The 22,785-nt window shown below is 43.8% G+C and overlaps 1 protein-coding gene across 8 annotated transcripts in view; it reads left to right on the top strand.

Annotated features, from left to right (window-relative positions):
* mef2aa (myocyte enhancer factor 2aa) overlaps positions 1–22,785 on the top strand; it is a 63,513-nt gene that overhangs the window by 20,803 nt on the left and 19,925 nt on the right. For all 8 annotated transcript variants that reach the window (XM_069685642.1, XM_069685640.1, XM_069685635.1 and 5 more), the window contains 2 exons: positions 2,144–2,356; positions 10,317–10,520. In XM_069685642.1, coding sequence (XP_069541743.1) covers positions 2,303–2,356; positions 10,317–10,520 — 258 coding nt within the window. In that variant the 5' untranslated portion in view covers positions 2,144–2,302. The remainder of the gene's footprint in view (positions 1–2,143; positions 2,357–10,316; positions 10,521–22,785) is intronic.

Raw genomic sequence — 22,785 nt, 5'->3', positions numbered from 1 at the left:
GGTATTTTGCTGTTTCACATTTTAAGACAAATATATATAATGTTACAATGTTGTATGTCCAAACTAAACGTGGGTGAAGTTTCAAATCTGTTGGTAAAAGTGACGTCACAAAGTGCAGTAGGCTTCGGAGAGCCGGCCAATCAGAAGAAAGCGGGCTTGTAGGGGGCGGGGTTAGGGACAGAGCTGACTGAGTCGTTTCAGGCAGAGGCTGTATGAGGGCCTGCACAGAGCATCAGTGTGAGGAAATTGATGAGTTTTTTTTACTGTAAGTGATGCTAAGCTTCTCCACAGTTATAGAGTGAAATATGAAGCTTGAAATTAGCATAATACCCCCCCTTTAAAAAAACAAGTAAAGTTCACCAGCCTAACCTCCATTCCTGTAAATTCACTAAAGTTTTCATTATTAATATGATTTGTTATGGAATTTTAACACCCTTTGCACCTTGCACTAATGCTGCTTTCAGGATGTCTCAGGTATGACGCTCAGAGAGCTGAACCCCCCCTGACCTCCCTCTAGGAGGAACACTGCTCTGTCAGTGTGTGTGTGAAATAGTGAATGAACAACATTTCTCCCTTGCCTGCTATGATGTGGTTTGGGGAAATTCTTTGTGGGGGTTCAGGCGGTTACTTTCCTGGCTCAGACAGCCGTGCGTGGGTAGTTAGCGAGGTGATCTCAGTCAAGTTTGCCTACAGTGGAGCCCCGATTCAGACAGCCAGACACCATAATGCCAGTCCATCTGTAACCCATAATGACTGTGTGCCACTGGAACTGGTCATTTTCGTTTTCACTGCCAATTCGGCCCCTGGCTTCCTCCCTTCACGACTGCTGACTGCATCTAATAGCTCGGGTTGTTAACCTTTCTACATTTATTCTCAGGGGAAATGTAGTTGTTTAGACATTTTCTATTTGCTGGGTGTAAGTGATGGATGCGCCTCCTGGGAGGGGGCTATATCTCTTCTTGCAGAGAAGCAGAGACAGGACAGAGTTAGATGTTCCCAGGGGCACAGTGCGGTCTGAACCACTGGCCAAGTTACAAGCTCATGAGGGAATACATCCCCCCCTACACACCTCCTCCTCTCCCCCCATGGCTTCTCGTCCTGCCCAGGAGATTTCAACTACTGTCACCCCAGACTGGGTGCTCTGTTAATCATCTTAAGGGCAAAGCTAGCATTAAGGTGGGTCAGCTCAGGAAGAGGAAGGAAATGTTGATTGTGTCTCTACAGCCAGGGTGAGGTAGACAAACTTTTTCTATTAAGGTGAACATAGCTTCATGAACTCTATCATAATGTGAAGTGATCAAATGAATCTAAATGAAAGCAAAATCGGCAAGTAGGCAGTTAGTTGAGCTTAACTCAAAGAAACAGAGGGAAACATCCATCCTGGATGTGGCCACAGATCAAAATCAACCTACTGTACCAGAATAAGTCTGTAAATAACACTTTTTATTAGAATTATCGTTTTGCACTGAGCTATTTCTTGGCGGGAAAAACTTGCCAGGAAGCCAGTGGCTAATCCAGGGCTAACTGTGCCTGATTCTGATCCTGCCACAGAAATAATCCACCACACAACCACCTGTAAAACTGGAAACTGACGTTTTTTTAAAACTTTATTTTGTTGAAGATGAAATGAAGAGATACAATATGTTAGTAAGCTAGCTTTACTGGTGCTAGCAAGTGTGCTTTGTTACTAATGGACAGAGCCAGGCTAGCTTTCTCCTCCTCTATTCAGTCTTCATGCTAAGCTAACCGGGTGCTGGCTTTATGCGATAGTGGTGTTCTCATCTAACTTCAATGGTCCCATTCAGAGGTGAAAGTATAACTTGCCCTTATTGCCATTCTTTGAATGTATGCATTAAATCATGAACTGTTCAGTACATGTAGGCATCTTGTCTTGTATGGGTGCCCTGTAAGTGTGAAGCCAACCTTCTCTGACTTGTGCTGTGGTTCAAGCGCAGAATCAGAGAAGATAAAGTTTACGCCATGTGGCTCTCATACTTTCTGAATGTGCTTGAGAACAGAAAACAGAGCCCACCGCCACTTTGAAGTGCGCAAGGAGTTGTTGTTGAGTGTCAAGTTAACTTTCTGACCCCCGTCTCTTTCTCTCTCTTTGTTTTTCTTTCTTTCTGCTTTCGTCCTCCTACAGATTGCGGTGTGGTCTGCTGAAGAGCGTGTTGTGAAGAAAGAAGAAAGAGCGTATATAAGAAGAGAGACCGTTGCACGATGTGCTAGGAGAGTGGGGGAAGAAATCGTGTTGTTTTTCTGATATTGTCGAGGTGTCAGAGAGACCTGAGAGGACCCAGCCATGGGGCGGAAGAAGATACAGATCACCCGGATCATGGATGAGAGGAACAGGCAGGTGAGTGTCGGAAAGCTTTCTTTCTATCCAACTATCAATTTATCAAGCTATCAAGCAATTTTTAAAAGTTCAAATAGTTTCAATTTCACGATAAAATTAGCTTCATCTTTTCTTTTCTGTACCTGTCTGAATGTTACTTTTCCTCCCTGCCTTGCCTTGCCTTGAGTTCAGCAGCTGTCATGGTGTGCATGGATCTAAACAGACATACCTCCCTCCCCAAAGTCCCCGCCAGCCGAACAGGGACCATGACATTTCTTTGTCAGTGCGGTCGTATTTACAGACATGATTCCCCTGCCACCCTGCAATTTCAGCCCGAGAAGTTGATGAGGCAGCAGGAGCGCCGGGCTGCAGCGGGGGCCTCATAGCGTGGGAGTGAGCTGAGGGTAGCGAGGAGCACAGCGGGCCGCCTGTGGCCTCCCCACACTGTAGGGCTTGTCCCCTGGCCTGGCAGTATGGCTGGGCCCCTTTTCGCTGTAGCCCTATGTGTTTGCAGCTGTTTGGTAGTAATTAGACGCAGCCACTGCACCACAGCACCCTCTCATTTGCAGGGTGGGTCAGCAGGACACATACTACCCTTCTCTGCGTTGGCTACACTGGTCCCGGCTAGCCGCAGAGAGGGAGAGAGCTGGAATTCACTCTGTCTGCTCACGTTAAATATAAACTCCTAAACAGCAAAACACTTTCAAAACAGCCCGAGTCTGTTACAAACAAGAATAACAGGATTGGGTATATATAGCACGAAGGTTTTGTCCATTTCTGTTTTGGCTATGCGTCCTTTGGTTTCAAGCTAAGTTGAGGAAGCGTTAGCAGAGTTTATGTTTAATTATACCAACTTATGTAGATGCATTGGTTTCCCATAGCCAAATATAACACATTTGTTACCACTGCCTTTAAATGTCGTTTGCATCTGTTCACAGATGTGGAACAACAAAGAAATATAATGGTGCGCTTCCTCTCCTGAAAGTTCTTGCATGAAACGGTACTCGCCAATCCGTACTCTGTGTCTGTGCCTGCAGCCAAGTGCAAAACAAAAATCCACACTGTGGGCCAATTATCAGCATCACACCTGGCTCTGGTTGGGATCCAAACAGGAGGGCAGCAGAGGAATCTCGCTGCTTATGGCTTGTATCCACGCTTAATGCAATGACCTGAGACATCAGGGGGAAAAAAGAGAGGAAATTACATTAAAACAGGTTGTCAACTGTTGAGATGATCAGTTTAACCCCGCAGATGATCCACTCTTTATACTGCGTAGATAAAGGGAGTGAGGGAAGACATGCTGCTGTATTGTCTCACTAAAAGTGGAGCTACAGAGAGACACGCTGCTTATTATTAATGTGTCTCCCAGACCTGAGTGTTTGCATCAGATTTTAAGTGTCTCGCTGTTTAATTTGTGAGAAAGTTTATCAGCAGAGCGCAGGCTTTTTTCTGCTCGCATTTAGTTGGTTTTAGCTGGCTCAGCAGAGAGTCTGCTCTGACAATAGGCCACCGTGCTGAAATACAGCTTTGGTGTAAAGTGATGTATGCCTGTGTATCTTCCTCTCTCTCTCCTTTTTTTGTGGGCCATGAAGCGCACTGTGCCATCTCCCTGGGGCGCGCTCCTAACCAAGGGGGAATAGCCATTAGCATATGCTCCCCATTGTCGAGAGACAATTTGAATCTTTATCTACGCCACTCCGCTGCTAGCTATCCATACTCATAGCACTAAAATGAAAGAAGTCCTTAAGTGGGCTAATTAGATAGAATTGCAATACAGGATGTTGTGTGGGGACAACGGGGGCTCCCTTGCATTATCACTGCAAGTGCTTCAGGAGGGCTGTTAACCTTTCAGGAGTTATAATACAGAGTGTGCCAAAGGCCGAAGAGGTCTGTAATTGCGCAATCTATCAGGAATTGTGAGTGCAGAGTTGAGACAGGCAGTGAAGTAAGCTGAGTTTTAAGTCATTACCTACAGAGTATTATGACACATTCATGATCTGGAATGATGAAGTATATTGTGCAAAAATAAAACAGCTGTTGCATCACCTTTAAGTCCAGCTGTATGCTTGCACGTAAGCGTGTCTGCTGTGTGAAGGTGTACAGTATGAGGAGTAAAGCACAGCATCCTGTCATGCATACTGTAGGATGGTAAAGAGCCAGTCCCTGAACCATGCACTGCATAAGTGATGATAGTCCTACAACACAGCAGCACAGTCATCAACCAGACTGACATGCTGATTGCGAATGAATGCCAGATAACCAGACAAACAGCACCGCCGGGTTGATTCTCCTCATTTACAGCATTCACAGCAATTATTACCTTCAGAGGCGCTGACAGATACACACACACACACACACACACACACACACACACACACACACATTAATCATACATTTTTATCATCTCTCGTCACGTACAGAGCCGTACAGTGGAAACGTTTGTGGTTTGAAACGTCCCAAAATAACAACAGCAGACTCAATGACCAGTTTTAAGGATGTTTCACCTGCTTTTCAGAGCAGATGTCATGTTGCGCGTGGATCTACAGGGAGTACGACGACACATTAGTCCTGTTAGTCAGCGCAGAGAAGAGGCTGGTGTAGCCCAGTGAGCAGTGTCTGGTGACGTCCTCTGGATGCCATTAAGCAGGCTCACTGGGGGTAATTGCCCAAGTCATTAAAAGTTTGATGATTTTGCTGCTGGGTGGAGGGTTGCCTGCCCTTGCTGTGGCTCATTTTGGATTTTTTTTTTGCTCCGGCACTTGAGTTGCCTGTAGGCACGGAGCTGCTCTCTGTCTCGCTTTCTCTCCAGGGAGCAACACCTCCCAATTTTTCAGCCTTCACCCGGTCCTGATGTTCTGAACGGTCGTCATTATTTTTGTGACAGGTAAAGAGCTCGCTGTTGGACCATGAACAGACCAGAGGAACAGTGTTAAATGTGACAGGAAGTGCATGTACTATCGTTGTTCGAGATGATGTGTAGTTTCCATAAAACTGCGCTGAAGCAGCAAAAGTTGAAGTTTGGTGATGGTGATTGTGTCTTTGCTATCGAGTGTTACAGAAAGGATGTACTGTGTAATATGTCCGTAAATTCTCACACTTTTAGATGACGCAGAATATTTTAATTTTTATCTACACAGTGTTTTATAAAAGTTTTCAATAAATTTAACCAGCCAGTTCTTCTGAAACTGGATCATTCTTAGAGATTCTTCGAGAAGACCTACCTTTGTTTGGCTAACTAGCATGTCACTCTCCCCACTAAACAGGATCAGTCACGGCTACTGTAGGTTTCAAGGTCAATCCCGCTCAGTGGACGAGGCCTTTCAGCCCTCACTTGTCCAAACAGGGATCCTGAGGCCGTCCTCTCTCCCAGTGAGAGCTGATCCAGGCAGACAGTCGCGGTGGCCTCGGCCTGTCTCCCAGGCCCGCACACTCTGGCTCCGCGTAGCCGGGGCAGCAGCCACAGGGCCCGGGTCACTCTGCCAGCTGGTGCCAGACCTCTCTGACTCTCCAGCCCGCACTCGTGTCTGCCACAGGGGTCGTCTGGGGTGACATGAGGTTCTAATAAGGCCGGCAGCTCCTCACCCCTCTGAAGGTGTTAGTGACTCAGACATCTCCTGCCATGAAGCAGTCACAGCTGCACTCTGAGTCCCAGATGTCTTGTTTGTCATCTTGGCACCTCTGCCTGTGGACAGACATTGATAGACCTTATGATTGACACTTGTACTCCATGTGGAAGTGTGAGTCGGGGTTTGTTGTAGCGTGTGTTATTATATACTTTACTGTGTCCTGTGGCGGGGCCTGTCTTGTGCAGGATGAAATAGATAAAACAAGAACTGAACATTAGACACTGACAGGCATTTATGCTTGTTTAATACATTTTAGATGCATTGTTCTTTGCTCGGCATGTTAAAGGGCCAGTTCACCAATTTTCAACCTCAGTCCTATCATGCTATTATGGGGAGCTAATGTCATTCTGGTAGGAAAAAAATGCAATTTCTCTCTGTGACTTTGGAGGACGCTATCCGCTTCTCCAATGAGCCCTGGAATACCTCCTCCAGACTACATAAAACATGTCAACTGGCGGAGGCCAGGGAGCTTGCTAAACTACACTTCCCCAATCTAGGGCGCCCGCCTCCGATGTCATGTGGTCAGGTTTGAAATGTAGACCGCAGACCTTAAGTCGTATAGTCTCGTCATATTTCGGATACTGTACCGCTCTGAGCCGTTGCCTGCAGCGGAAACGGTAGTATTTCACTCCAGCGTGTCTTGCTGGGCCGTTCCTTTCAGAGGGAGGGGCGCAATGCATGCTGGGTGTTGTAGGAATGTAGAATGGGCGAAACTACGAGCTGTTTGAACAACTTTCTGCACAGCTATGGCGCCAATTTGTAATATTATTGCTTCTTTTAATTACAGAGAACACCAGCTTTGACTGACAGCAGCTTTTTCCAGGGGAGAATCCTTTAAGCAACCAAGCTAGTTTAATTGAGAAAACAGCATCTCCACCTAGTGAGCCCAGATTCTCCTGAAGGCAAATATGCTTGATGTTATTATGCAAAATATTAGCAACTTCCACTTGAGCATCACTTTGCCAGTTCCTGTAAATGAAGACATCAGTCGGACTTTATTTAGTCAAATTGGTTGAAGCTACAATGTCTCTTAGGAGCAGATGGTACGCCATTCTATTGCTGCAGAACCACTCTGTGATTTGATTAGCAAAACACCCAAAGTAAAAAAAAAAATGCATATTAGACCTGCATTACCAAGCTTCATTAAAGCTCAGTATAACAGGTAATGGTGCCGGGGCACTGAATGCAGAAAGTGTGTATTTAGAGCAGAATTACCTCCTCATTTTGACATTGTGAAGCTTCTTAAAAGGTCAGGCTTTTCAGCATGGGCAGTCTGAATGAAACTCTTGTATAGTGACTGATGTATCTGGCATTGTGCGAGCTGTTATAGTGACCTTATCAAAAGCAGAAAAGTTTGAATCAGACCACTTTATTGAAAGTTATGCACCTTCTTTTTGATTAGATTTCTTAGAACAGCTGTAAGACGTTCTTGAACCTTGATCCAAACGCAGCTTTTCAGTACCGACGTTAATCCTGTCATTGTGAGTTACACAAATTAGTCATGGACCTACAGTACAAGTGTACCACAACCATCTATAGGAGCGACTCACATATTTAAGACCACATTGAGTGTCTTTGTGGGTGTCTTAGGCTCGGTGTACCATAGGACAGCTCCGCCAGTGAACCTCCCACTTGACCTCAAGCATGTCTGTGGTTTTCCACTGTCTCACCATCACCCAGAGTAGATATATCTGTGTATGTTGGTCTTTATGCATCGAGCGGTTTTGTGTCATGACTTTCCAAGTGAACTAAGCTGAACTTTTTATCAAACATAAGGAGAAAAATAGGGCAAAATAGCTCCCTTCTTTACCTCTTAAAGGTAACTGTGTAAGTACAGAAGAGTAATGTAGTTGTCACCTTTAATGGCAGTGAGAGCAGCAGCTGGCCATTGTAAAGGTACTGTGTTCTGGGGCCGGGGCAAGGACCGAGTCTCAGCGCTGCAGCTGAGGTTGAAATGAAGCGGTGGCTGGGTCAGCAGCCCTGCGCTCAGCACTCTGCCATGCATCCAGGTGGAACAAAGTCCTCGCTCAGCGTCTCATCCTGGGCTTCCTGCTGAAAGGTGACATCTCCATGGCTTAACAGCCACATTCATCTGCTAAAGAGCATACAATTTGTTAATCATTTTCCCACATGACAGTCCCCGCTTTCCAGTTGGTTAGGCAAACAAACAAATATGCAAGCGGGCGAATGAGGGAATGGTCAGCCCTGGTGTTTAAGTCAGAGGAGACTAGCTTTAGCTGGTTAGACATGCAGGTGCTCCACGTGAAACTGACCCGAGACTGGTCAGAGCATATCCCTGTGTCTGCCAGCATGCAGAAGATCCACCGAAATGACACGCACAAAACCACACAATGCTTTTACTGCCCCACCAAACCCACTCAAAGGCTTTATCTGTGTGGAAACATGTCATTTGATTCAGCTTCTCCTGCATTTAAACCTTGTCATTTCAAGGTTTGTCATATGAGCTCGAGTAACTTGGGTGCATTGAATAGAAAATGACACGATGGCAGGCTCCTCCGTGTCTCGAGCAGGAATAATGGTCCTGTGTAATTACCTGTAGTGTGAAAGATCTGAAATTCATTTATCACAGTTGGAGTGACCCCACTGCCTCGGCGGTTACACAGACACTATGCAACACATAGATTAGACTGCATTATACCAGTTAAAATGAGGGTATAGCCGCAAGCTGTGACCAATTAAAGTTGAACAAAGCCAGCTCATCTGCTCAACTCCTCTCTTTGTAGGTCAGTGAAACTGATGGAGAATACAGACACATGCGCTCCTCCGTGGCTCTAAGGACAGCCTCTACTCGCACACTCACAAGCCACGTCGTATAACACACATTTGACAAGACACATGCACTTAGGGACGACGTAAATCTGAAGCCAGGATTTCAAATACACACATTTTAAAACTATTTTCTGCAGATAACCATTACCAAACCAAAGGAGAAAACACCTTTATTTCTGTCCTCCCTGCTTGTGACTGATGTTTTGGGCTTGAGAAATGACTGTAGCGTGTACAGTAAAGAGCTGGTGTAACATAATGACATGTGTGCGTACGAGTCTGAAGCGACCACAGAGACAGAGCTGCAGAGATACAGGACAGAAAGTCACTTTGCAGAGAGGCTTGCGTTACCATCGGAGTGATGTATGACCCTAAGTCCCATCTGAGGGCTCGTGTTACAGGGCTTATGCTGCACTACACAGATAGCTTTCCGTATATGGAGTCAGGGGCTACAGTAATGTATGGACCCCTGTTGTTGCCAAAGCTCTGACTCAGCTGGCTGACTCGTGCCTCTGACCCTGACCTCTGTCCTGATAACTAGACTTGTCAGACATGCACTGTGTCATTGTGATCATTCCTAAAGGAGGAGTGATGTTGTTATCTGTCACCTTGGTTACGGTAACAATGTTATAATATAATGAGACTGTTAATAATGTTTTTCTCTGCCTTAGCCTTCATTGTACACTCCAGATGAATGAGTAGTGTTGCTTTTCCACACTAGTACATTGACCTGAAAGCTAATGTTCCTTTACTAGTCATACTTTTAGTATACTTTTACACTATGTTCTTAAAGGGGAAATTAGCCCCTGGAAAAGCCACTGTCAGTCAAAGCTGGTGTTCTCTGTAATCGATAGAAACAATAATATTTGTAATTGGCGCCATAGCTGTGGAGAAAGTTGTACAAACAGCTGGTGGTTTCGCCCATTCTACATTCCTACAACACCCAGCATGCATTGCGCCCCTCCCTCTGAAAGGAAAGACCCAGCGAGAGACGCTGGAGTGAAATACTACTATCGCTCAAGCAATGGCTCAGAGCGGTACAGAATCCGAAATATGACAAGAATATACAGGTGGTCTAAAAACTCTTCAGGTCTGCCGTCTACATTTCAAACCTGACGGTTTTGAACGACACATGACATCGGAGGCGGGCGTCCTAGAGTGAGGAAGTGGAGTTTAGCAAGCTCCCTGGCCTCCGCCAGATGACGCATTTTTACGTAGTCTGGTGGAGGTTTTCCAGGGCCCACTGGAGAAGCGGATAGCGTCCTCCAAAGGCACAGAGTACATTTTTTTCCTACCATAACGGCAGTAGCTCCCCATAATAGCATGATAGGACTGAGGTTGAAAATCGGCGGACTGGCCCTTTAACTAAAAGATGAAAACATTTCTTCCACAGCTACAATAAACATGTAGTTTGAGAACTAAACCACTATATGCTAAGTTAACATTTACACTTGTGCAAATTGCATGTTGATGTTTCTATAATGTTCACTTAGCATTGATCTTTTCTTTAATCTCGAGACACACTTTCCCTGTGTAATGGCTGGTTTTGTTTCCCGTGTGTCCCTCAGGTTACCTTCACAAAGAGGAAGTTCGGCCTGATGAAAAAGGCCTACGAGCTGAGCGTACTGTGCGACTGTGAGATAGCCCTCATCATTTTCAACAGCTCTAACAAACTGTTCCAGTACGCCAGCACAGACATGGACAAAGTGTTGCTGAAATACACAGAGTACAACGAACCCCATGAGAGCAGAACCAACTCTGACATTGTAGAGGTGAGTGAGCGTCGCCTCCTTACTTTAGGAGGAGAAACTTTCACATTGTGCCTTTTCCCCCCTCACTGTGATCAAGTATTTTTTCCTCTGTATGATGACCTATGTTCAGATCTGTTACATTAATTATTTTAGCGCTTGATTCAGATGATAAAACATATGAATTCAGTTGGCTTCAAAGCTGTGTAAATGCTCTAAGGGGAAAGCTTTAAACTAACAACAGTAAGGAACAAGTAACAGTTTCCTTCTTGTCACCAGTCAGATAGGACTAAGGAGGTCTGCACTCCGTGATAAGTTCAGCTCCTCTTGTGCCCGTCAACTGACGTGGAAAAGCTATCTCTTCACACACTAGCTGCCGACCACCACTGCTGCCTGTGTTTCCCATAGATAGAGTACCTGTAGGGCTCTGGCTGCTCCTCATCACAGATCATCAGCTCGCCTATTGCTGCAGTGAAAACACAGTGTTTAGTACATTCCATACCGCTCTATAAAACTCAATGAGCACTTGGGTTTCTTGGCAGCCTGCGCGTGCCCGGAGACTAGCGGAAGAGTACGCCACTTGTTATGCCAGTATACAAAAACTGTCAGCCAAAAGTGGGAAAGCCAAAGTAAATGAGAATGATTAGGGATACATCCTGTTCCAAACGTCTTTCACTGGCACACGTGTGGTTTCTCTGCCGTTTTAAGATCTGCTTTAAACGCCTCGTATCTTTATTCTGACTACATACAAGCATATACAATGTATGCTAATGCAGTGTCGCTGCTGGTGTTTGAAAACTGCCTAGCTTTTCTTTCTTTATAGTACTTTTTTTTTGTATACAATTCAGGCTGCTACATCACAATACTTTCACTGCCACTTGCACACAAAAACAAACAGCATTTCTATTACTTCTGGCCACTTAAAAGACATAAACTGTTCAAGATTGGTGGGATTGGAAATGTTCGAGAATCCTCCGCTTTGGAGAGACTTTCACTTGGAGGAATTAGTGAAATTACATGCAGCATAAAGGAGTCAGCTGTGGCCCATTATCTTTTATTCATGCTGCTGCTGCTTGTGAATTACCTGCTTGGCAGAGCTGCAGAAGAGTGCTCTGGCATCCAGTAGTCTCATGCAGTCACTTCTCCATCAGGGGCCCTCAGAGCCGAGCAGGGGCTCACCTGCATAAAAAATACATGGATGCATTCGTCGCTTACGTAACCGCGACCACAAATTTGTTTTTGCAGCGACTCTGGAAGTCTTATTTTACACAAGCAAACATAATAACAGAATCAAAGGTGGGGTTATACACCTCAGGCTCACATCAGTGGACTACACATGTATATTTATATTAACAGCACAGTGTAATTTGAATATACACTGTGCGTAATGTTGCACCAGTGGTCCTGTGCTGTTCTCCCATTTAGCCCTTCTGGGTACGACTCTCAAGGAAGCTGCCCCGCTGCACAAAAGGCGAGAACAAGCCGCTGTTGTCCCCGCTCACTCGGCCAGCATCTTTGCAGATATGCACAAACCCCCCCCCCCCCTGCCTGCTGGCTACGTGCTCAAGGTTCAGAAATGAAGAAGCCGAGCAGAAGTAACCAAGCCAGTCCACTTCACAGCACCACCGCACAGCCCTGCTTTTCACTTGGCCAGAAAGCAGCAGTTAGAGACCTGTTAAAGCTATGATTAGATTATAATCCTAATTTGGACTACTTTCCTGACAACCTCTCGTTAGCAGCACAGATCCTCGTACACTAAACGAAGGAGCCGATGCATCTGTATTGATGGGAAGAATCCAACCCCTCCCCCTTTAATTAAGTGAAATGGGCCTCACATGAGGACACTTACGCTGGACACTTATCTAAGTTATTAAATTGTGCTAAACCAATCTTTGCCATAAACAATCATGTGCTCATTTGTCCGCTTCGGGAGGCCAGAAAAACCCTCTCCTACTTTTCGTTCCGTGTGAAATCAAAGGTCACATTCCTGCTCAGTAGTACCATCTGTAGATAAAGGCAGAGCTGTGCAGTGTGGGAGAACAGGCTCCATGTTTTCCACAGATGGATGCATGCCTGGGCCACAGTTTGATAACCCAGTGGAGGGCTGTGGACTTTGTCTCAAACTTGGCTCGCAGTCCAAAGCAGAGCGGTGGGCTCCGATATTTCAGTCGGTGTGTGTGTTCGTTTGCAGGCGTTTATTGTCCTAAAGAGCAGCTCCAGTCATGTTTTAAGACATATAAAATGCTCTGCTTGAAATAATAAATTGTGTCTTACATGTTTTTACGTTTAATTACCTTGTAAAAATCCTCCCAAGGCATCTCCTCCTTCTCCCTCATTAAAAATTCCCCAATCTGCATAATCCCCGCCCACTATGCAAAATTTCCAACCGTCCCCTCCGTCATGAAAACAAAACACGTCTCTGCCATCGTTTAGTGACAACTTGTTGAAACTTAGCTAGCTTGCAATGTAGTAATTAGCAGTACTAATGTCGACGTTAGTAGTCAGTAGTGAGTTTGCAGACATTACAATGACGGTTACAGCTGGCTCGCACATCGCCGAAGTGGTTGCCATGGGTTGCGCATAATGATATGCATAGCGTCACCCCGTCCATTAACGGGATTGGCTCCTTAGGTTTGTGACGTCTCAAACCTGCCAATCTGAAAACGTGTTGTTCAGCCTGTCCTTGGTGCACCGCAGTTTAAAAGCAGACAGGCCCAGCCATGGAGATGACTGCTGATGTTGTCCCTGATATGTCTCGTAGCACATGAAGAACACCACATGGAGATGTTTACAGGGTTAAACACTTGATGTTCACTGGAGGGGGTCTTTAATCTTAGCAACACTTCAGGAGGCAGGTTAGCTGTTGTATTACGTATGTTTTTATGCATTCACCTGCGTTTGCCACATAAACCGTCTCAATTTTTAGAACCAAGCTCATTCTTGTTTGCAGCAATCTAAAATAGATGTAACCTTGTTCTCACACAGTGTATAAAAATGTCTTTTGAAAGCCACATTCACTGTATCTTTGATCTTTTATTACACCTAACAGTAAAACCACAAATATTTTAGGTAACGTCTCTTCTTGAGATCAAACTCATCGACTTACAGTCATTTCTGCTCGGAAATAAATGTGGTCTTTAATACATTTGTGTTATTATGAACCCAGCCGAGTGTTCACGACTGCTGGTTTTGTGGCCGTGCTCGTATTGTGCCTCGTATTGAGTTCTGTTTATACCACAAATGAAACTGCTGCCGTTAGTCATTAGATTAATCTAATAATATTTACTCTTCCTCCCCTCTCCGCTAGTGGAGCTAATGAGATTTCGCTCATGCTCCTCGATAACCTCACACCGTTCCCCGGCACACACAAACATCACTGTTCATCACATTACAGACTAACTTCACAGGCATCATTTGGCGTTTATGTGTCCTCTCTTTGAGCAATTGGACACAGTTTAGGTATTTTGTGTGGATTAGGATAAATCAGGTTTGCAGGCACACGGAATCGACATTAAGTCAACACTTAAGCTGTAATAAAATCATGGCTGTGATTTGTCGTTAACCTAATTTCAGGATGCGACTTCAGTGTCAAACTGTTGCTCTGTAATTGTGAAAAACGGCCCAATATGCAAAGCTTTGCCTTTTCACGGCTCCTTCTTCAAATGTCTTCTACCCTGATGATTTGTGAGAGTAAACAGCCGCCGATCATTCATAGGGAAATGCTGCTTATCTTCCTCATAATAAAGAGGGGCGGCCATTGTGAATGTGACTTCAGAAAACAGGCTCTTTATCCTCCATGTAAGAAGGAACAAACCCTCCTCTCACAAGAGCACCGCAGCGAGAGGAAATGAGCATAAAATTATCAGGTCATTTCCATTAGGTTTTATTTCATGATCACTATCAGCTGTTGTTATAAATTGAGCCGTATTAATAATTCAATAAGATATGAAAATTTTGACCATTCCTGAATGCCAGGTCATGTGACTGCCCTTTGCAGAGTGACAAAAGCTGTTTACCCAATCACGGCGGAGGGTGCATGGAAAGATGACTCCATCAAGGTGCGGTGATGCTCTCAAAGAAAAATAGTAATAACTCCCTTACTGTGTTTTGGACTGAATGGGCACCCGTACTTTCAGACAGGGGATGTTTATGTTGTCAATCAAAGGCTGAGCAGTGATTAAGACTCATTTCTATCTTAATGAATGCAAATTGGCACATCTGCTATGGTGGGCTTGCTGTCCAGACTCTTCAATTAGCATGATTGATCAATTATCCTCCTGCTGGTGGCTCACTGGAAATGGAGGATGGGGAAGGAGTGGGGGGTGGAAGAGAGATGAAAGAGCATGAGGAAAAAAATGAAGAGAAAAATTCTTTATTCGATTAGACGTAAGGAATAATGCAGTTTCAATGTACTCAGAAAGGAGGTCTCACTTTAATATATATTTTTAAACAAGACTGTAGCGTTTAAAAAGTACGTTCAGTTTACTGTCTGACAAAGATTAGTGCTTCCAGATGACACCTTAACATGCAGGCAAATACATCAAACACTGCAAATAACAATTGCTTTTACTTCTATTGTTGTGTGTTCTCATTCTCACAGGCCAACTATCCATAAACAACAACACAATTTGCATTTAAACCTGTATCTGATTCTCCGTCAGCACATCTCCTGATCGAATATTCCTGTGAGAAATGAGCTCCAGCCGCGCAAATATTTAGTCGCTCCGCGCTCTTTCAACTCTGAAGTCTCTGTTGAGGAACGTTGTGCTGCGCAGCTTGTTTGTGTTTGTTTTACGCTCAAATCCTCGAAGCACACTGGTGAGGCGACTCTGAGTATAAGTATTATTGTTGTGTGTTCATAATTGTCACCTACACCGGCTGGTATAAAGGCAATAGATTACTTGCATATTTATCATGTTGGTTACAGCGCATTAGCTGAATGTAACTGTTCAGCATTTATTACATTTTAAAACGATTATAACTTTAAACTGTTGGATAAAATATTGTTAATTAATAAATTAATTAGTATTAGTTGTGTGAGGTATGTTTTAGTGGTATATTATCATTGTGCACCGTTTGGATGATGTGATTTGGTTAATTTCAGGGTTCTTTTGTGAACTTTTGATGGGCTTTATTTGAACTCACTTTGGTGACATATTTAAAAACATATTTTTTTGTTTAAGTTTAGTTTTGATAAGGCCACTGATGAACATCTTACATCGTCCTGGTTTTGGAGAGCTGATAGATTCAGTGTTTGCTTTTTCCATTACAATGGATTCATGTATCACATGAGCTGATGTCCCAAATATTGGCTTTAGAAGTGCCAAAATTCCCGTTTATTATTGTAGGATTGGAGCTTTGGATTGATGAAAGTTGGCAGTCTAAATACAGTTGCATGTTTTTTTGTGCTGAGGTTTTTTTTTTTCTTTTTTCACATCCAAGACCAAACTCAGTATCTGTTTTTGGAGCCACCTTTCTTTGTGTTGATTTTCATGTGAAAATCTGAACAAGCCTGCCGCTTGGTCCAGGAGATAACGATGTAAAAACAACTTTTTGTAAAGCTTGAGAATAATGTTATCTAGTCTATATACGTTATGTCCTCCTTCTTTTAATTGTAACATAAGCCTGCAAGTCTGATGCACTGCCTGGGTCTAAACTGTAGTCTTAATGTCAAGTTAGCACAGAAGAAGGGACTGCAGAATGAGTTCAAGAGATTTTTTCAAATAACTTGTATTTTAAAAAGAAGCCATGAAAGCTAGCTACAAACACTTTTAGGCTTTTTTTGTCACCTTTTGTTACCTAATTAACTTTTTCCAGAAATGTAAAATATACCAAATGTATATATCTTATTTTCTGCTCATTCTTTGTATTTCTTCTTTGTAATTATTACCAGTTTACAAAGGCTCAGAAAGGAAGCGCAGCAGTCAAAATGTAATGATACAATCTGAATTCAGGGCATCATTTTTTTATTCATCAATTAAAAATCAGATTAAACTTGTTTGACTTTCACTAAATTTGGACTTTGAATGAGGTTAGAAGTGTCTGCCTCATAGGTGCAAAGTAAAGGCCATATAGGACAAATCTCACCAGTTAAAAAGTTTTCATTAATAACACACATGCATAGGTTCAGTGACTTCATTATCACGTCTCCATTACATTAATATCCACCTCTTTGCCTTTATTTTCCACTTCTCTCCACCTCACACTCCTCATATTACTTCTCTCCTCTCACCATAGTTCACCATCGAGCGGCGATGATGAGAAATCCCTTTTAAGCTAAATCAAATGTCATTGCTGTTGACTTAGACTTATTGGCTTGATGTTGATTTTTCAAGGCTTTTCAATATATGTGAATTTTTTTTCTGCAGCCCATTTTTATTATTACAGAAATAAAGTATGTGCACTCGTGCCCTCCTGCGATTTATTGGAGTGATATTGAAATTATTTTTAACATTTTCATTTGGACTTTAAGTCACGCAACGTCCTGTAGATTATCTTAAATCTTAAATTATCGTCCTGTTTGATCTTAAGTGTGATTGCTCTTATGAAACTAAATGGTTATATTTATTTTCTGCTTCATCATCAGGAAGATGTTTTCTCTGTTTGTTTCAGAATCCTGTCAATCAATCTCCAAAGAGAGGATGGTGATAACTCTTATTACTGCCTCTTCATTGGGGCCTTTGTGAACACACTGTATTGTTAAGATGAGCCACTTCCTGTTTCCTGTCTGCGCACAGTGTTGCGTATACCTGAGAGCAGCAGGTCAACCTTTGGGCCTGCGCTGGTCAGCTCGGAGATAACATGCGTCTCCAGTCAAAACAAACACTCACTGTTCAAACTGCAGCGGCTTCTATTTTCAGACTGGTGCAGTAGGACAGGTTAAAAATACATAAGTCACATATGTTCAAGTGAAAACAGCGGGAAGGGCTATCTTAGTTAGCTGCAGGGATACCGCTGATGATACTCACAGTAATGGCATGTGCTCTCTGCCCACAGGAGTTTAGTTTTACATAACTTATAGAACATAAAGGTTTAAAAAAAAATGCGTAAATATGTTTTAATTAAGATGGAAATTTAAACCGTGTATGAAGTGGTACTACTCTCACTGTTTTCACATTTATTTTATAGGGACAACTTAATTATTGCCTTGATTACGTCCAAAAACATTACATTTATTTACATGCTGGAGTTGCCAGAGGTGATTGGTTGGAAGTTGGGCGTCAAAGTCCTTCGATTGTTTAGGGTTCACTCTAATCTGCAGTTAGCTTTAGGCAACCGCAATGCTTTGGTTAATATGAGGACAAAACTGTGACTTTGGTTAGATGTTAAACAATTCCTGGGCGCTGGTGCTCTGTCGTTAGAGCAGGCGCCCCACATACAGAGGTCCTTCCATCCTCCCGACATTTTCTTCACTGTCCTATCAATAAAGGCAAAGGCCAAAAAAACAATCTAAGAACAAAAAACTAAAAGTGAATTCTGACTTTTTCTGTGTTTAATAAAACCATCCATTATCTATACCGCTTATCCTCTTCAGGGTTGCGGGTGGTTCTGGAGCCCATCCCAGCTGTCATTGGGCGAGAGGCGGGTTACACCCTGCACAGTCAATCACAGAACTGACAGATAGACACAAACAATCACACCTCTACGGGAATTTGGTAATTTTAGAGTCACCAGTGAACCTAACGAGCAAGTCCTTGGACTGTGGGAGGAAGCCGTAGTACCCGGAGGGAACCCGGGACTCGTCGCGTTGTCGTCGGCCCGCATCCGGCTCGTCATTTTTCGGATAAGCTAATAAAACTGTAACCTAATAAGTTGTTTATTAACCTAATCTTTGCCTTAACTCCAAGATTAAACCTACAAGAGACCTCACACCTAATTGTAACCTCAAACAGAGATGATTTATTTTATTTTTTTGTGATCATTGATGTAATGACGCGTGCACTGTTCCTTCCTGCATCCTGCAAAGCCACGCCCATCTGGGACCGTGGTTTTAGGGAGTCCCGAGGGAACCCACGGATGCATGAGGAGAAGCAAACTCCACACAGAGAGGCCCACTTCATCTAAACCGGGGTTTGAACTAGGAATCGTCTAACTGTGAGGCAACAGTGCTAACCACTGCACCACTGTGCAGCCCTAATATATCCATGATAATGTTAAATACATTTATAGTGACTTTATTTTGAAAACAAATATGACACGATGTGAGTGAACATTTTAACTGATTCATTTAGTGTTGACATTTTCGTGACTTTCCGGGCGCCGTAATGAACAACATTTTCTCAGTGTGTTAAAAGAAGACCTAATTCAGCTGGCGTTATGTTCCCTCAAACTGTGAATGAACAATGAATGAAAATAACACACTTTAGAAGATTTTGGAGCTGAGTGGTAAAACTTAATCATACCATCTTTCTTAAGTCGTGAATGTAGTAAATTCTGCTCTTCATTGATTCATTCTTCACTCGTGGAGCGGTGTGGCAAGACTTGTCTGCAAAGTCTTCTCTCTCCATGTGAGTGAAGCAGTATTAATGGTTCTGTTGCGAGCGACATGCTGGGTTTCAAAGTGCCCCTTTTTATAGGACAAGGACTCCTTTTCCTCTGGGCTTTTAGTGAAAAAGGGTCACCAGTCCTCTTTTGTAGTTTTCTCCGCGTAATGAAACAGTTGAGGTAATGTTCATGCTACTCTGTAATGTGTGTCCTCGCTTATGGAACAGACACAGTAATTGTTACCTGATGGCGGAGTAATGGCCTCTGAACATGTAGTTTGATTATTGGAATTGAAATAAGCAGCGTCCCTGCTCTTTATGTGATTTCAGTCATGTAACGCTGCTGCTGAATGGCTCAACTTCTGACTCAGATGATCAGCCTTCCTGTGCATTTTAAACCCATCATGTCTCACATCTCATTGTTTTATGAGGTCTCTGTCTGCACTGTGTGTGTGATGCTTGTTACCAGGTTACTGCTAAGAGATTTTTGCTTTTAGCAGTAACAGCAAGTCGTATTTCATTGACGTCAGAGCTCCTTTTTTCCGCCCTCTCAACGACGTTGCCAATGTCTCATTTGAAATCGGTGGCCTCTTCAGAGAGCAAATAATGAAAGGAAACATGACAACAAAAGACCACACGCCATTGCAAATATTGCTTGTTTCTTACTTTTACTTCTGCAGAGACTTTCTTGATACTTAGTTTACAGCTGCAATTAACTATAAACACTTAGTATACGCGTCCACAGAAATGAAGATATCTGACACTTCTGTTTTCCAATGTTCCTTTACAGAAGAAAACAGCTCAAATACGTCTGTACTCAGTAATTAGTGAATAGTTTACCAGCTATTAGCATTAATCTTATATTGACTTTGACATGAATAAAACAGGTTATTTATGGTGTTATCCAATTGAAACGCTTTCATATTTTTCATGGTTTTGATATTTTAAACGTGTAAACCCCTTAGGAAAAATATCTGAGTCTTGCTTATCAGTGCTAATATCTAACATGTAACATTATTTGTTAATGCATCACACTTTCTCTGGAAAAATACTGCCCTTTTGTTGGTAATACACTTATAATACTCAACTACCAAAAGCAGGCAAGCTACAAAGTAAAAAAAAAAAAGAAAGTTTAATGAAATCTAAAGAGGTAAAAATGAAACGCCAAAGTACGGTTTACATTTTCTACTTACCTTTGTAATTTCAAGTGCCTTCATCATTTCAAGTGTGATGAAGTGGCTACAAAGCCACAATGCCGCAACAACTTTACAAACATTTTGCGTGTTCAAAAAGTCTGAAAATGTTTAAATAAAGATGTTGCAGCCTGGGCTGCACGGTGGCGCAATGTCACCTCACAGCTAGAAGGTTCCCAGTTCGTTTCCCAGTTTGGACGTAGGGGGCCTTTGTGCGGCGTTTACATGGATTCTCTCTGGGTACTCCGGCTTCCTCCCACAGTCCAAAGACTGTGACTCTAAATTGCCCGTAGGTGTGAACGTGAGCGTGAAAGGTTGTCTGTCTCTGTGTGTCAGCCCTGTGATTGACTGACAATCAGTCCAGGGTGTAACCCCGCCTCTCACCCAATGACAGCTGGGATAGGCTCCAGCCCGCCCCGCGTCCCTGAACAGGATGAGCGGTATAGATAATGGATGGATGGATGCTGCGGCCATCTTTGTTTCCTGTTTTATTCAGTGAAGTAATAATGCTTAGATTTACTATATTAATATTATAGGCAAATTGACGAAGCAGTCTCAGGGTCAAACACAAGGTAAAGTAATGAGTATTGATTATTGTTATTAAGTCAGTGCCTTTCTTGGTGAAATATAAGACTAGTCACATCTTTGCTATTATAAAATGTAATGTTAGCATGATTTGCTACTTTTCTGCATTAGGGATGTGTTGGACGGGGTGCAACAATACGTTAGCTTCTCAAAAACTGCCATCTGAACCACATACCTGTCGTGAGCTGTGGTACCAACCATAGGTCACACACAGAAATAGGTCACACATTAGGCTGCCCTAATTTGGTTTGATCCAGTTACAAAGCGGCAGCGATGTGAGTTTATGTTAAAGACCACAGGCTGAGAGTCCTCCCTCTGTGTGCCCTTCAGTGACCTTGCGGGCTGAACGACTGAAACCATACCTCTCTTTCGCACAACGCGGCTTCTGTGAGTTAGCCCGTGCAACAATCAGCTTGCCCTTGTGCCCCCCTCCTCCCACTGTGCGTGCTGCGCGGCCAACCCCTCCTGCCCAGGGGCGAGGACAGAGCAAAGCCTGCTGGGATGGAGGGGTGGGATGGTGTGTGTGTGTGGGGGGGGGGTTAGCTGGCACTGTGCCACCTTCCCCTGGCTGCCTGGCCTGACTGGGGGCAAAGAGGGAGGCTGCTGTGTCTCAGATTGATGAGGACAGGTCTGTGGTCTGGGTATAGAGTGTTGCAGAACAGACGTCCTGCTGGCACATCCTGCCCTCTCTGCCGCTCGCCCCCCCGGCCCTCCGTACTCGCCTTATCGGAACTCCTAATTGTCCTTATGAATATTTTAGAGGCAAGCAGGAATGGGAGTTCAGGGTTGGGGGTATGGTTTCAAGGGCCCTGACAGCTAATGATCCACTCAATGACCAGAGAGGGAGAGAGAGAGAGAGCGGGAGACAGAGAGACAGGGAAAAGATGGTTGGAAAGATTTTCAATAACCTGTATTTGTTATTTTAACGTGTGCCACCTTTCCCTTGCGCCGCTCTCGTTCTCTTTAATGGGTAGATGATGGTGACATTGGTTTGTCTTTTTCCTCAATTTGTAGTTTAATTCCCTCTTGACTACACTGAAATACGCAGCCGGCTGATTGAGACTGTTCTCTCAGAGTGTGGCGGCTAATAGCTTTGTCACATCACTCATTCACCGCAGTCTCAGAGCTGAGAGCTGCGAGGGGACTGCTCACTTCAGATGGGATATATTTAAAAGTCATACCTATGATTTGCAGTTTACTACATAGAATCAGAGTTGTTTCTTCTCTCATGTGTCTATCACTGCTTAAGATTTCGCGAGCGTGACTCATTTGGATAAATAGGTCACTACCGGTATGACATTAAGGCCACGGTGCATCGTGGTCCGTCCTTTCGCATTGTAGTTTCAGGTGGGATTGAATCTCACGATGTCTTTTGTTTTTCCAGCAGCTACAAGACAACAACATCCAAATAAAATGCGGTCTGTTGAGTCGAGCGCTTTCCCCCTCCTGCTGCTCTTCCTGTCCAATGAGTGAGCAGACAATGGAGAGGGCCAAAGGAAGGACGTGAATCCAGCCTCATATCCTGATATCAGTCCACTCTGTAATGTGTAATGGTCATGAGATTAAACAAGATCTGTCTGGGAGTTACAGAAGTCTCCCTATCTAACCGCCCCCCCCCCCCCCCCCCCCCCCCCGCTCCCAACTCACAATATGCGGCAGGAAATGGAGAGAAAAGAAGGCTTCCTACATGGCAGTAAACTAGTGCAGCGCCATGGCATACAGTGCAACCAAAAGAGGCTTTTATTCACCTCAAGTGTAGACTACATCACCACAGGGGAAGGGGAACATGATGGTAGTGAAAGTCTCTTAAGATGTTATATAAGAGCAGAAATATTCCTCAGCAGATAAAAGCCTTCCTATCAGCCGCCTCCCCATGCTGATTTCCTAGTGCGTTCACACTCAAAGAAGCCCTTTGATAAGCACATTAGATGGAACGGCCTGGACACAATGGTGATGTCATGAGGATTAGCACGCTACCTTGCTTAGTGTAGCGGCGGGCACAAGGGCTAATTCACAGCACTGCGGGGC

Source organism: Semicossyphus pulcher, unplaced genomic scaffold (assembly GCF_022749685.1).
Source record: "Semicossyphus pulcher isolate SPU_LCO1_2020_fin unplaced genomic scaffold, fSemPul1.0.p SCAF_8, whole genome shotgun sequence".
In the NCBI taxonomy this organism is placed as follows: domain Eukaryota; kingdom Metazoa; phylum Chordata; class Actinopteri; order Labriformes; family Labridae; genus Semicossyphus; species Semicossyphus pulcher.
The sequence above is the reverse complement of the archived record's forward strand: the minus strand, read 5'-3'. Positions and strand labels throughout refer to the sequence as shown.